The sequence below is a fragment of the Syngnathus typhle genome, linkage group LG1 (assembly GCF_033458585.1).
Source record: "Syngnathus typhle isolate RoL2023-S1 ecotype Sweden linkage group LG1, RoL_Styp_1.0, whole genome shotgun sequence".
Classification (NCBI taxonomy): domain Eukaryota; kingdom Metazoa; phylum Chordata; class Actinopteri; order Syngnathiformes; family Syngnathidae; genus Syngnathus; species Syngnathus typhle.
The window spans coordinates 3860386-3875221 of record NC_083738.1 but is presented as its reverse complement, the minus strand read 5'-3'; the positions used below and the strand labels follow the sequence as shown (position 1 = coordinate 3875221).

At 42.4% G+C, this 14836-nt stretch overlaps 2 protein-coding genes across 13 annotated transcripts in view; one reads left to right on the top strand and one right to left on the bottom strand.

Annotated features, from left to right (window-relative positions):
- ccdc142 (coiled-coil domain containing 142) overlaps positions 1 to 14836 on the bottom strand; it is an 83198-nt gene that overhangs the window by 63493 nt on the left and 4869 nt on the right. For 11 of the 12 annotated variants that reach the window (XR_009713812.1, XR_009713815.1, XM_061273243.1 and 8 more), the window contains 2 exons: positions 5936 to 5970; positions 3896 to 3938 (listed from right to left, as the gene is read on the bottom strand). Coding sequence is in view for 9 of the 12 variants with exons in the window: in XM_061273243.1 (XP_061129227.1) it covers positions 3896 to 3938; positions 5936 to 5970 (78 nt within the window). In the remaining 3 variants the exon portion in view is untranslated. The remainder of the gene's footprint in view (positions 1 to 3895; positions 3939 to 5935; positions 5971 to 14836) is intronic. The other variant, XM_061273279.1, reaches the window with a different exon arrangement.
- LOC133150811 (zinc finger BED domain-containing protein 4-like) lies at positions 11501 to 14011 on the top strand. The gene is made up of 2 exons (XM_061273333.1): positions 11501 to 13256; positions 13371 to 14011. Exons 1-2 carry the CDS (start codon positions 11710 to 11712, stop codon positions 13657 to 13659), a joined length of 1836 nt encoding a protein of 611 aa, XP_061129317.1. The 5' UTR covers positions 11501 to 11709; the 3' UTR covers positions 13660 to 14011.

Below are 14836 nucleotides of genomic sequence, written 5' to 3'. Positions count from 1 at the left end.
TCACAGGTTTTGGCCGTGTTGTTTCTGTGATTTAGGTCTTTCGGCCAAAAACCGAAAATGCACTTTTGGGTCATTTTTGGCCGAAGATTTTCGGTGGCCGAATTTTCGGTGCATCCCTAATCTCTACTACTAGGTACTATTTCTGCTACTAATTACTACTAAGCATAACTACTACTATAACTACTACTACCGTAATTTTCGGACTAAAAGTCGCTCCGGAATATAGGTCGCATTAGCCATAAAATGCACAATAACGTGAAGAAAAACATATAGAAGTCGCTCCGGAGTATATGTCGCATTTTGGGGGGAAATGTATCCGACAAAATCCAACACCAAGAACTGACATGAACGAGCAACAACAGGCTAAACGATAGGTATGCTAACGTGACATAAACACAAACAAAGAGCTGAGAACGGGCCTGACGTAACATTCACAGTTATTCAAAAAACTATTACATAAATAACACCTTTATAAAACCATCTGTGTCACTCCAATTCATTAACTCCATCGATTGTCCTTTATGCCAACAATGGGTGCGCGCCGCTGACGGCGCTTGCACTTCAAAATATTCCACAGGCCCATATAACGATATATAAATTATAAATCAAATAACTTGGGTAGCACGTCCGCCTCACAGTTAGGAGGGTGCGGGTTCGATTCCACCTCTGGCCTTCCCTGTGTGGAGTTTGCATGTTCTCCCCGGGCCCGCGTGGGTTTTCTCCGTGCACTCCGGTTTCCTCCCACGTTCCAAAAACATGCTTGGTAGGCCGATTGACCACTCCAAATTGACCCTAGGTGTGAGTGTGAGTGCAAATGGTTGTTTGTCTCTGTGTGCCCTGCGATTGGCTGGCAACCGGTTCAGGGTGTCCCCCGCCTACTGCCCGATGACGGCGGCGACTTATATATGTTTTTTTTCACACATTTTTACTTGATCATTGACACATCACTTACTTACAAGTGTAGTTGACCACTTCACATGTTATTTTTAGTGTAGTTGATCACTTCACATGCTTTGATATCTTTGTCTTGAACATACTCAAAACATGAAAAATAGAGAGAAAAAAATCAAATAAAGCAATTAACACTTTAAAGCGCCATATCCTCTGGACATGTCCTCTGTCACCAGGATGACATAAAGGACGAGAAATTTGATCGATGGATTTAATGATTTGGAGTAGTATTTGATAATATTGTTGTTTATGTGATAGTTCTTTAAAATATAGTTTATATATCGTTGTATGGGCCTGTGGAATAATTTGAACTGCGGCGCGGCACACAGCATTGTTGACAAAGGACGATCGATGGATTTAATGAATTGGAGTGACACAGATGGTTTTATAAACGTGTTATTTATGTAATAGTTTTATTTAAATAACCGAATGTTACGTCAGGCCCGTTCTCAGCTCCTCGTTTGTGTTTGTCACGTTAGCATACCGTATCGTTTAGCTCAGTGGTCACCAAACTACGGCCGCGGGCCGGATACGGCCCACGGGACCGTTTAATCCGGCCCGCCAACCCTGAACAAATTGTATTATTAAACTTTTTTTTGGGTCATTTTGCCTGCAATGACTGCGTTTCCCCAGTAGATGGGCAAGCGCTCGCCTGCGCATTTACTACCGGAAGCCGTGTCAGAAAGCTCGGTGCACACTCACAAGTGCATGTACGTACTCAGTAAATCCTTCAAACTTTTTGTCCTCCGTGTCACTTAGAAACAAAGCCGCTAATGATGCCGGTAGTACGTGGGGCCCTTCGTCATCTTCGTCATCCCGTGATCAATCTTTGTCCTTTTTGCAAACAACCGCAGCCCCACGCCACGCCGCGCCACTGACGTCACTTGAAATTCAACTTACAGTAATCCCTTGCTACATTGCGGTTTCACTTTTTTTTTTTTTTTTTTTTTTTTAAAAGATTGACATATAAATCGCTCCTTATTATAAGTCGCCCCCCCACCCAAACTATGAAAAAAACCACAACTTATAGTCCGAAAATTACGGTACGTACTACACTCCTACTACTACTAATTTTGACTATAAAGTATGACAGCTACGACTACGACTGATTATAAGACGACCCTCCTCTTTTTCAAGACTCAAATTTGAAAAGAATACTTTTTGAACACCAAATTTAATTTTTATACAGAAAATAATTACAGTACATCTGAACCAAATGATTATAACAATATATTCGAGAGAAAAAGCATGTTATTTTGCCTCATTCAAATCATGAAAAAATTGTCTATCACATCTTAATATCTGAACGCTGGGCTGGACTTGTTCCGCGTCGCAGCATTAGTCAGTTAGTTACGCCGCATCATTCTTTTACACCAGCCGAGGCTTGCTTTGAAGTCAGCGGTGGGCATGTTTAGCTCTTTGGCTATTCCCACGGCCTTGAGCTGAATGACAGCTCTGCTGATGGGCATCCCGTCTTTTCGTTTCTTGTCCACGTATGCGCACACCATCCTGTTGAGCTTTTGAAAGCGGCTGCTCTGAGGACCACGGCGATCTTTTTGAGCTCTCCATCTCCGCACATTACACTCTGTGACACCATATTTCACAGCCGCTTTGCAATTGTTTGAAGACTCTGCCTCATTTATCACCATCATCTTGAAAATGTCATCATAATTTCTCCTCAGCTGCCGGTTAACCTGGCCGATCTTCAACCCACTTTTCTCCAGATTGTCGCTATGTTTTTACATTTTCTGTTATCTCTTATCTTATTTTCTTCGCTTTTCTTTATTACCGCTATTTTTTATTTTTCTTCTTTGTGCTACCGCTATTTTTATTCTTCGTGACAGGGTTTAGCTTTGGCCTGGGGAGTTAAGTTCAGCATTCGCTTTAAAGATACGTATCTGGCACCATCTAGCGTTGTGAATGGGTATGTCTTATTTCAATGCAAAAAACACTGTCTTATATTCGGACCAATACGGTACAAGTAGTGCGAATACTACTTGTAGTAATACTACTACTAGTTACTTGCTTTCTTGATTTCATTTCCATTTCTGCATATTTTTCAACGTTTTAAAATATAAGCCAAATATTACTATTTATTTTTTCTCCTTCAATTTTTTTGACTGATTCAAATCATTACATCATTAAACTGTTCAGCTATATATGTTTTCCAAAATTCCAAAACAAAAGCCAGAATTGAAGATGTTTTGTCTTTTATTTGGATCTTTTTTTTTTACTGATTCCCACCTTCCACGTGTTTTGTACAGGTATATCAGTCTATGTCATTCAATATGATTCCATTTCATTTAGCCTCTCAGCCCATCCATCCATCCATCCATCCATCCATCCATCCATCCATCCATCCATCCATCCATCCATCCATCCATCCATCCATCCATCCATCTTCTGTACCGCTTTGTCCCCACGGGGGTTGCGGGCATGCTGGAGCCTATCCCAGCTGTCATCAGGCAGTAGGCGGGGGGGGGGACCCTGAACCGGTTGCTAGCCAATCGCAGGGCACACAGAGACAAACAACCATTTGCACTCGCACTCACACCTAGAGACAATTTGGAGTCTTCAATCGGCCTACCAAGCATGTTTTTGGGATGTGGGAGGAAACCAGAGTGCCCGGAGAAAACACACGCGGGCAAGGGGAGAACATGCAAACTCCACACAGGGAGGGTTGGAGGTGGAATCAAATCCGCACAGTCCTAACTGTGAGGTGGACGTGCTAACCAGTACACCACCGAGCCACCTTAGCCTCTCAACCATCACACCCAATTCCAAAATTTGCTTTCTCTGATTTATGAACATGTTTCTTCAATGGGCTTAGCATGACCATGACCCTCGTGAGGATAAGCGGTTCAGACAGGTAAAAAAAAAAGTAGAAATTTTGCTAAAGTCAAACAGGGTATGTTAGTACATGTAACACATGTTCACACTGTACCATTCGTGTTCAGATCTTCTGTCGTACAGGATACGCACGCCTTCTGCAAGATTGTGAGGGTAATCAAAATTAGTGTCTTCAGAAAGATGAAAAATGTTTCTACCGTTTCGCAGGAAAGGTTGTAACACAAATTTGTACCTCCAATTTAGCGATCCTTCCCTGAGTGTCTCCAACAATGACATACAGCAGGGGTTTTCAACTGGTTTAGTCCAAGGGACCACCATTATAACCAAGAAGCACCTCGGGGACCACTGCTTTCGTGGAATATTATTTTATTTTGCACCGAAGGATAGCCCTTGCTCTTAAATCAGCCACAGAAAGACTAATCCGTGTGATACGTCAAAGTAGTCACAAGTATAGATGTCCATGTAAATGTTGGTGCCAACTGATAGCTGACTTGGACGCTTTAAGCAATAGTCTTGTCAATGATTTCCAATGGAAAAATCATGATCTGTTCCTTCCGTGAAGTAGTCAGGCTGATGTGTAAAATCAAGCAAATTCAATCTAAAAAGTGGGCGTTAGTACCTACATTTTTATCAAAAGTCGACAGTGCGCCTTATAGTCCGGTGCGCCTTATATATGGATCAATTGATGAATTTGTTGATCCATACTGGTTGTACACCGTGCTCTGCCAAAATGTTTTAGTACGTTTTAGTACGACTAGTAAATTACAAGGTCGCATCGCTTCCCAACATTACGGTAACTGTAGTCAGGGGGCGTCACCGAATAGCTGTTGTACCCGCGAGGCTATTTCATTTCAAAATAGGCTGCTCCGTTAATGTTTCGAGTAAATCTACGGATCGATATGGAAGGGAAACATAGGTAAGTAGTACCAATGCGCTAGATCGAACTTTAGTCAGTTCCGATCATTTTATAGGAGATCGTTTGAGAAACACGATTGTTTACACTTTGCTGAGGCTAATGGGAGATTGCGAGCTGAGGCTCATGGGATTTTGGGGATGGCTAATGCTATAACGATAGCTGCTATATGCAGCAAGCTATTTCATGTCAAAATAGGCTGCTCTGTTAATGTTTCGAGTAAATCTACGGATCGATATGGAAGGGAAACATAGGTAAGCAGTACCAATGCGTTAGATCGAACTTTAGTCAGTTCCGATCATTTTATAGGAGATCGTTTGAGAAACGCGATTGTTTACACTTTGCTGAGGCTCATGGGATATTGCGAGCTGAGGCTCATGGGATTTTGCGGATGGCTAATGCTATAACGATAGCTGCTATACGCAGCAAGCTATTTCATGTCAAAATAGGCTGCTCTGTTAATGTTTCGAGTAAATCTGCGGATCGATATAGAAGGGAAACATGGGTAAGTAGTACCAATGCATTAGATCGAACTTAAGTCAGTTCCGATCATTTTATAGGAGATCGTTTGAGAAACGCGATTGTTTACACTTTGCTGAGGCTCATGGGATATTGCGAGCTGAGGCTCATGGGATTTTGCGGATGGCTAATGCTATAACGATAGCTGCTATACGCAGCAAGCTATTTCATGTCAAAATAGGCTGCTCTGTTAATGTTTCGAGTAAATCTACGGATCGATATGGAAGGGAAACATAGGTAAGTAGTACCAATGCGTTAGATCGAACTTTAGTCAGTTCCGATCATTTTATAGGAGATCGTTTGAGAAATGCGATTGTTTACAGAGGGCTCGTTGGTTATTGGCTAGTGGGTGCATACCGCAACTCTAGTCAACCTCATTTTTTTGCAATATAGCTTCTATTTAATGCACTTTATAGTCCGGTGCGCCTTATATATGGACAAAGTTTTAAAATGGGCCGTTCATTGAAGGTGCGCCTTATAACCGGGTGCGCCTAGTAGGGCGCAAAATACCGTAAGTATACCGCCACTCTGTTCTAAAATACCGTTAAATCATTTCTGAGTTTTTTTCCAGGGGGAACTGTCGTATTGTCATTAAATTAAACTATCAATGTTGGGCTCACTTTATTGTCAAGACGTAAAACTAATTACAATATCTCAAAGGCTTTTCACATTTACGTATTTCTTTTCCAAAAAACAACCAACCTTCTCCTCTTCTGAAGTGAATGATCCAGACTTTTCTGAAAGTGAGAAGAAAAGAAATGCACGGAAGATTAATCTTAAGTGGAAGTGAAACATGTAGGGTAGTGCAATACAAATACAGTCAAACCTCGGTTTTCGAACGTCCCGGTTCTCGAACAAATCGGAATTCTAACGAAAATGTGAGATTTGTTTTGTTTTGGTTGTCGAACAAAAATTCGGAGGTCGAACCTCGCGAGCTGAGCCGAAAGGACGCGAGAAAACCCAACCGCACGACCAGGATGCCGACTGACTTCGTTGCTCTTATATTTTCGTTACTTTGAGGATTGTATTAACTCCTAATCATGCCTCCAAAGAAAGTAAGTAGGAGCAGTAAAGCCATCCGAAAACACAAAGACGCTCTTAAAGCAAGACAGTGAGCGCCCGGCGCGCTGCGGTTGCACAATCGAACCAAATTAAGCTCCCTGCGCATGAGGTCCACTTAAAATTTGGAAAGTACATCAGGACTTTTTCTAAGGAATATTTTCTAAATTTCAGCAACGGCTCTGTCACAATAATGCGACCAGCGCGGTACCGTTGCGCGGTCGGCGGCGCTACGGTTGTGCGTTCGGCGGTGCGGTGTAGTTGCGCAATCGGACAAAAATGCCCAAATGAAAAAATGCTTAAAAAATGTGTTTGGTTTTTTTTTTAAGTCTTGGAATGGAATAAACTTTTTTCTATTAGTTGTAATGAGAAAAAAATATTCGGAATTCGAACGATTCACTTCTCGAACCGCCTTTTGGAACGGATTGTAGTCGAAAACCGAGGTTTGACTCTAAGTGTTTATTCGTATATGGATTATATAAACAAATACAAATGTGTATCCAATGAATGTGTTCCCCCACTGTTTTTATTTTGATAACACACAGCAAAAATGTATTTGTACTGCATAGGATCTTGTCAATGTGAATGTAAATACAGATAGTCTATCATAGGTGTGTTGGGATTACTACATTTTGCATTGACTAGTAATATCCCTAACAGCGCTCGCTACATTTATCTCGGCCTCAGTACATTGTGGGTTTATATGAAAACAAATATTGCGGATATATTCGGTGCATCGCGGCTTTTTGCGGCATCTCTTGGAGCGCGGTGCTTTGTCTGCCCATATGACTTTACAAAACACTACTGGCCAAGAGGGGATTAATGGGAACATGTTGATCTGTATCCTTGCTGATGATTGGCTTAGAGCTGTAAGAGCAGCCAGGCTTTTTCTCAATCTCCTGCTACGTATCCACTCCTCCACTTCGTTTGTGTCAGCAGAATCAGCAGCATATCTGATTTGTGCTTTGTTTTGTTGTCACAAACAAGGCAGGAGAACCAAATGCAACACGGGCTCTCTTATTTGAGGAAATTTTAAAAGAAACAAGGAGGGCTGGAATGCCGGCAGAGCAGGATGATGAGGCAAGCTGACGAGCCGGTCAGCGAGCTTGCGTCGTGCGAGCATCTCGTTACACAGCGGGTCAGGCAAACAATTTGTGACTTTTCAGTGTCACAAATTGTTCAGTTTATTTTTGTATTCAAAAAAGAGACTATTTCCATACCCAACATTTTAAATTGTCATTCGTTTATATCATAAATCCTTGTCAGCGCGTCAAAGCAGACAAAGCGGTGAAGACTGACGGTTGGCGACGCATGCCTCAGAGGTCGAGCGCGGAGGGCGCGTGAGCCGGCCAGCAGGGATTTGAGCGGTGATGTGACACATCTGCGCACAAAGGACAAATGCACCGCCGTGCAAAAACAGTTGGGACAACGGCAATGAGCGGCAATGAGCGCTGATAGCGCGGGCGAGCACTGAGGACAAGCGGCGTAGGAAAAAAACACTGCCGTCCAGGATTTGGGACAGCGGCCGGCAATGAGCACGAATAGCGCAGGGCGTGCCTCTGAACAATGTGTGGATGCCCTCGCGCTGGGCCACAGGGGCGCGTCAGCCGGTCAGCACGGCAAGAGCAGAGCGGAGCCGTGACACCTTTACACTTTAAAATGTTTAAAAAAGTGTTTAAAATACAATAACGTATTTAAAAGTTTAATAGAGTGTATAAAAGTAAAATGATAAAAGGATTGTATGGACAACCTCACGCTGGGCCGCAGGGGTGCGTCAGCCGGCCAACACACAAGACCAGAGAGGAGCCAGACACGTTTACACTTCAAAAAAGGTTAATAAAAGTCTTCTGTTGATATTGTAACAATATATCTACTCTTATTTATGTTCTTATTTATTTAAATAAATAAGAATGTTTCTGAAAGTCAGTTTGCCGTTAAATTTTTTACAAGGGTGTTTAAAAATACAAAAACGTGTTTAGAAAGCAATCAAGTGTATATAAAACTATAATAAAGGTTCACAAAAATCTTGTGTGGATATTGAAACAATATATTTGCTCTTATTTATTTTCTTATTTATTTAAATAAAGAAGAATGTTTATGAAAATTAGTTTGACTTTAAAATGTTAACACAAGTGTTTAAAAATACAAAAAGAGCATTTAAAAGTACAATACAGTGTTTAAAAATACAGTAATCCCTCGTTTATTGCGGATAATTGGTTCCAAGACCACCCGCGATAACTGAAAATCCGTGGTGTCACACTCTCATATGTACATTTTTTGTCAATAAATGTATATGAAACCATTTCAGAGCATAAATAATTTTTAGAACATTAAATAATAGTTTAAAAAAATGTAAAGAATACATTAATAATATAAATAACATACAGAAAATATTGTATAAATATTATACGTGTGTGTAACATATATGTAGATGTAGCTAAAGTATACACATGGTAAATATGATTTTGTGACAACTTCTTTCATAACAAAGTACAACACTGCAAATATGTTTTAGAACTATTTTATTAGAACATTATTTAAAACAAGTGAACATGTGGTAAATGTCTTTTTAGAACTTTTATTATAACAAATTTTAAAGTTAGTGAGAACTTTACTGCTCCTCAGATGACACCTCATCTTCAGGTGGATCATCGCAGGCAACTTCGGATGGAGCTGGGGTACTTGTAGGAGATGGCGTGGAGGCACAACGTTTTCGGTGTACAAGGAACATTGTGATGGGGAGTTGTAAGCGTTGTTTTTTCTTGTTCTTGTACAACTCCATGACACCGTCAATACGGTTGCTGAATTCTACATTTCTGATCATGTTGTCATCGATTTCTTGGGCCATTTGTTGCAGAGTCCGTGCTATGTTGCAGAGCTCTTGCAGGTTTTCCAGGTAAGGCCATGTTCTTCAGCTTCATTGTCCTCAGCTACCTCCTCTTCTTCCTCACTCGCCAATCTTGTCATTTCGACGAGTTCCTCGTCAGTTAGGGGCTTGGAGTGGCAATCGATCAGTGTGGTCACGTCTTCTGTTGTCATGTCCGAGAACCCATCAGTGGCTACCAACCGAGCCACCTTCACAGTCTTATCTACGGAGGAGTGGTGAACTTAATCAAGCGTAAATCCCTCATAGTCAGGGGTGACATTTTTTGGCCACAATTTCCTCCAACTCGCAATCAGTGTCTGCTCTCTCATCTCATTAAGACCCGTCTGAATGTTGACCAGGCACGTTGCAATGTTGTATCCTCGCCAATTGTTCTTCAGGCTGAAGGCCACGTTCTCGTCGATGAAGGAGATGAGGCCCTCCATTTTGGACCTCGTGTAGAGGGCCTTGAAGGCTCAAATGACCCCCTGATCCATGGGTTGTACAAGGGAAGTGGTGTTGGGGGGCAGGAACTCCACTTGGACCCCGTCATAATGGAAATTGATTGCATGTCCTCCTGCACAGTCCATGAAGACAGCCTTATGGGGCGGCCCTTTTTCAGCCAGGTACAGCTTCACCTGCGGGATAAAGCAGTTCACGAACTAGTTGAGTGTGAGGGCTTTTGCTGTCCATACCTTTTTGTTGTGCAGCCAGTAGACGGGCAGCAAGGTTTTGTTTTTGTTTTTCAAAGCCTGAGGATTCAGGGACTTGTAAACTAAGCATGAAGCCTACAGAATTCCCACACATGACGAGAGTCACCTGATCTTTGTGGGCCTTGAACCCTGGCCTCTTCAATTCGTCCTTATAAAGGAATGTCTGGGACGGCATCCTCTTCCAGAAGAGGCCAGTCTCATCCATGTTAAATACCTGCTCCGGGAGATAACCACCCTCATCAATTATCTTTGGAAACTCTTCCTTGACATAACGAAGAGCTGCCTCGTGGTCTGCCGAGGAAACGAGGCTATCATAAAGGCTTTGGCTTTAGTCCGAAACATATTGGTATCGAGACTAACCTTCTTTTCCCGACAGTCCGATATCCACACTGATAAAGCGTTCTCCATTTTCACAATTTGCTCATTGCAATAAGTCACAACTCGCTTCGTGTCCTTGGCGAAAGACATCGAGGCAGTTTTGCGGATCTTCACTTCCTCCTTTTTCATATAGCGGACCGTCGATTCGTTCAAATCATAATGGCACACAACAGCGGCATAGCTACGGCCCACCTGAAGCATGTCCAATAATTTGACTTTTTCGATCACCGTCATCATTTTTCTCTTTTTCTTTGGCTCACCGGAAGATTTCGAGGATGAAGGACGTTTAGGAGAGATTTTCAAAGGCGCGAGCACTCAAGTGGAAAGAGCGAAGGTGAGGCTAACGTCTGCGCCAATCAGCTTGCGGGAGCGATATCGAATGGTGAGATGGATGATCAGAGACGTGGATTTTGAATTGTCTGGGCACTTGCTGCCTTCTGCTGGCGTGTGGGCAACATTTGTAATTCTTTTTGAATTATTATTATTAATTTCTTTAAACTTTGATTGTGTGGGCACTCCCTGCTTTCTGCTGGCGTGCGGGCAACTTCCATCCATCCATCAATCCATTTTCTGTACCGCTTAGTCCCCACAGGGGTCGCGGGAGTGCTGGAGCCTATCCCAGCCGTCATCGGGCAGTAGGCGGGGGAAACCCTGAACCGGTTGCCAGCCAATCGCAGGGCACACAGAGACAAACAACCATTTGCACTCGCACTCACACCTAGAGACAATTTGGAGTCTTCAATCGGCCTACCAAGCATGTTTTTGGGATGTGGGAGGAAACCGGAGTGCCCGGAGAAAACCCGCGTGGGCCCGGGGAGAACATGCAAACTCCACACAGAGAGGGCCGGAGGTGGAATCGAACCCGCACCCTCCTAACTGTGAGGCGGACGTGCTACCCAGTGCTCCACCGAGCTGCGTGCGGGCAACTTCCATGCCATAATTGCTCAATTTTCTTTTTTTGAATGTTTTATTATTTTTTTTATTTATGCAATCGGCGATTGTGTGGGCACTCCCTGCCTTCTGCTGGCATGCGGGCAACTTTCGTGCCAAAATTGCTCAATTTTGAATAACTTTTTTTTGGGTTGAAAAAAAATCTGCGATGTAGTGAAGCCGCGATAAACGAATTGCGAAGTAGCGAGGGATCACTGTACAATAAACGTTTATAAAAGCCTTTTATGGACATTGTAACAATATATTTCCTCTACATCGCGGATTTTCACCAGGTGGTCTTGGAACCACTTATCCGTGATAAACGAGGGATTAATAAATTAAATAATATTATACTAATAATTAGGGATGCACCGAAAATTCGGCCACCGAAAATTTTCGGCCGAAAACGACCCAAAAGTGCATTTTCGGTTTTTGGCCGAAAGACCGAAATCACCGAAACAACACGGCCGAAACTTGTGATGACGTGAGCAAACAGCGCAGCCAGCACGCGGGAAAACGGGATAAGAGCCAGCATGTCTGCGGTGTGGACTGATTTCACTATATCAGAGAAAGACCCACGGATAGCGATTTGCAAAACATGCAATGCTGAAATTTCAAGAGGGGGTGCATCTGCAAAAAGTTTCTCCACGTCGGGTTTAATTCATCACCTGGAATCCAAACATCCCGATCGCCATTCTGAATATGAGAAGAAGGCGACACAGAAAAGGAAACTGACACCGAGCACTCCCACTCCATCTGTGGCGGACGTTTTTGAAAAGGCAAGAAAGTTCTCCAGTGATTCTGCCAAGGCAAAGGGCATAACACACAAAATTATGGAATTCATTGCCTTAGATGATCAGCCGTTCTCTATCGTAGAAGATGTGGGATTTCGTAGGCTGATAGATCACATTGAGCCCCGTTATGCTATGCCAAGCAGACGACATTTCTCAGACGTGTGTTTACCTGAGCTGTTTAATATCGTTGCAACTCATGTCCATAAGCTTCTAGCATCAGATATTACGGCGATCAGTTTCACGACCGACATATGGAGCTCCGACGTCAGCCTCACCAGTATGCTCAGCCTAACCGCGCAGTGGATCGACAAAGATTTCAAGCTGCAAAAGATTCTGCTCCATTCACAAGAGTTTAGAGGCTCACACACAGCAGCAGCAATTTCTGATGCATTTACCAATATGTGCGACACCTGGCATATCGACCGATCTAAAGTGCATGCCATAGTGAGTGACAATGCAAGAAATATGACAAAAGCGATAGAAGACAGCCAGCTGAAAGGAATACGGTGCATGGCCCACACACTACATCTGGCTGTGAACGAGGGAGTGTTGTCTCAGCGCAACGTAAAAGACATATTGACTATAGGCAGAAGAATAGTTGGCCACTTTAAACATTCTCAGCTGGCCTATTCCCGTTTACAGTCTATGCAAGATCAGCTTGGAACACAAATAAAACGGTTCCAACAAGACGTGCGTACACGCTGGAATGGCACTTTTTACATGCTGGAAAGCCTCTTTGCACAAAAGCGAGTCTTGGCTGCTTACAGCGCAGATCATGAGCTCCCCGCGACATTCACTTCACACCAGTGGGTCTTAATAGAGAACATTCTCTCTGTCCTTGACCCCTTTGAGCAGCTAACGAAAGAGATCAGCTCCTTTGATGCATCTGTTGCAGACGTAATACCGTTAATTGCGGCACTAAAGCGTCTTCTAAGTAAAGAAGTTGAGACGGACCACGGGGTGAAAACAATCAAAAGTACACTCTTAGAGTCTGTCAAGAGACGTTTCACTGAGAGCAATGATGATCCTCTGCACTTCATCGCGACTGTACTTGATCCGCGTTATAAGGATCATTACTTGGATGTGGGAATAAAACAGTGCGCACGAGAAATGATCCAGGCCGCGATGGATGCGGACAACCCGCTTGGAGACAGGCCAGCGCACAGCGCAGGAGGAGAGCAGAGCGCCGAAAAAAGGACCCGTCACTCTGCACTAGATGAGGGGCATGCGCCTTTGTTGTCTGATATGTTCAATGAGATCCTGCAAGAGAGTGCCCCAAACAATAGGTAGGCTATTCTGTTCTGACTGACTATATATGACTGATTATTTCATTTTCCTGCTATAGAGTTTTTATTTTATTTATGTTTATGCACTGGCCCTTTATCGTTCTCAAATGTCAGGCAGCCAACAAGCTCAACCGCTCAACAATTAGATGGTTATCTGTCTGAAGTCCCCATCTCCAGAAGTGATGACCCTCTTGCCTACTGGAGAAATAACCATGGCCGCTTTCCTGACCTGGCAAAGATGGCACGCAAGTACTTGTCTGCGCCGTGCACAAGCACTGACAGTGAGAGACTGTTCAGTGCTGCAGCTCATGTTCTTGATGAGAAGAGGAACAGACTTCACTGTGACAAAGCAGAAAAGCTACTCTTCATCAAGAAAAACCTGCCACTTTACCTCAAGAAGTAGAATGGGCGTGTGTCTAGTGTTAAAATATTTGTTTTCCAGTTTGTGCATCCACAATTCTTGGTGGATTTGTTGTTGATAAAGGCTATGGTAACCATTGTTTTGATACACTTTTATGTTGTACACACAGAACAAAATTTAAAAGGCACTTGACTTATGCACTTTGTGTTTTTAAAAGAGAACATATTTAATTTTACAGTCTTTCAGCAGGCCAGTCAGTTATAAGCCTGTAAATTATTATTTAATGTACACATGAGTGGGGTCAAGTTAAACATTTTATTTTTATTTTATTATTGAATTTTAATTTATATTGTGCATTGTTGTAATGTCAGTGCTAAATAAATATTTTCATACTTTTGTTTATTGCAATGCCTTGATTTTAGTGAGGTTAGTACACATGTAGCCATAAATGCTGTGGTTGTAATAACTGACATAATCATTTCTTTCGGTGTTTCGGTTTTCGGTTTTCAGCCTTGGCTTCCTCATTTTTGGTTTTCGGTTTCGGCCAAGAATTTTTATTTCGGTGCATCCCTAGTAATAATATTCATATTTAATAATCATATTAGTCATACTGTAACAATCAACCAGGAATTTAAACATTTTGTGGGAAGCTTCAGTTCCTTTTCAATGGTTATCAATTTTTCATCTTTACCATCAATGGTTGAATGAGCTGAAGTCTCAAAAAAATTATTTCACAGATTCCCCACAGCAGCAATCATGATCATTCTTTTCAAATCTGTTTCACATTTGAAGTATATTTTCCCAGAAAGTTTTAGTTGAACTTGTTTTACTATTGTAACCAGGGCTGTGGACTCGGTCGGATTTTTGCACCGAGTCCGAGTCCGACCTCTTGGCCATGAGTCCGAGTCCGAGTCCGGCTGTCCATTTTTTCTGTTAATTCATGTGACTGCTTAGTCTTTATTCAAGGCTAATTTAGATAATCTAAATAATTACAAAAGTTTTGTGATGGCTTTGTCTTTATTAAACATATAAACGAATACAATAAACAGATACTTTCAAGTTTTAATCATTACTTACACCATTATAGCTCAGACATTTATCTAAACACAAATAATTAGTGACGACCCCTTATTTGGAAAGCGAAAAACCCATGTCGTACGGCGTCAGCACTATGTTGTTTTCAATAAAACCATGAAGAACTCACGTTTGCGTCAGTAAA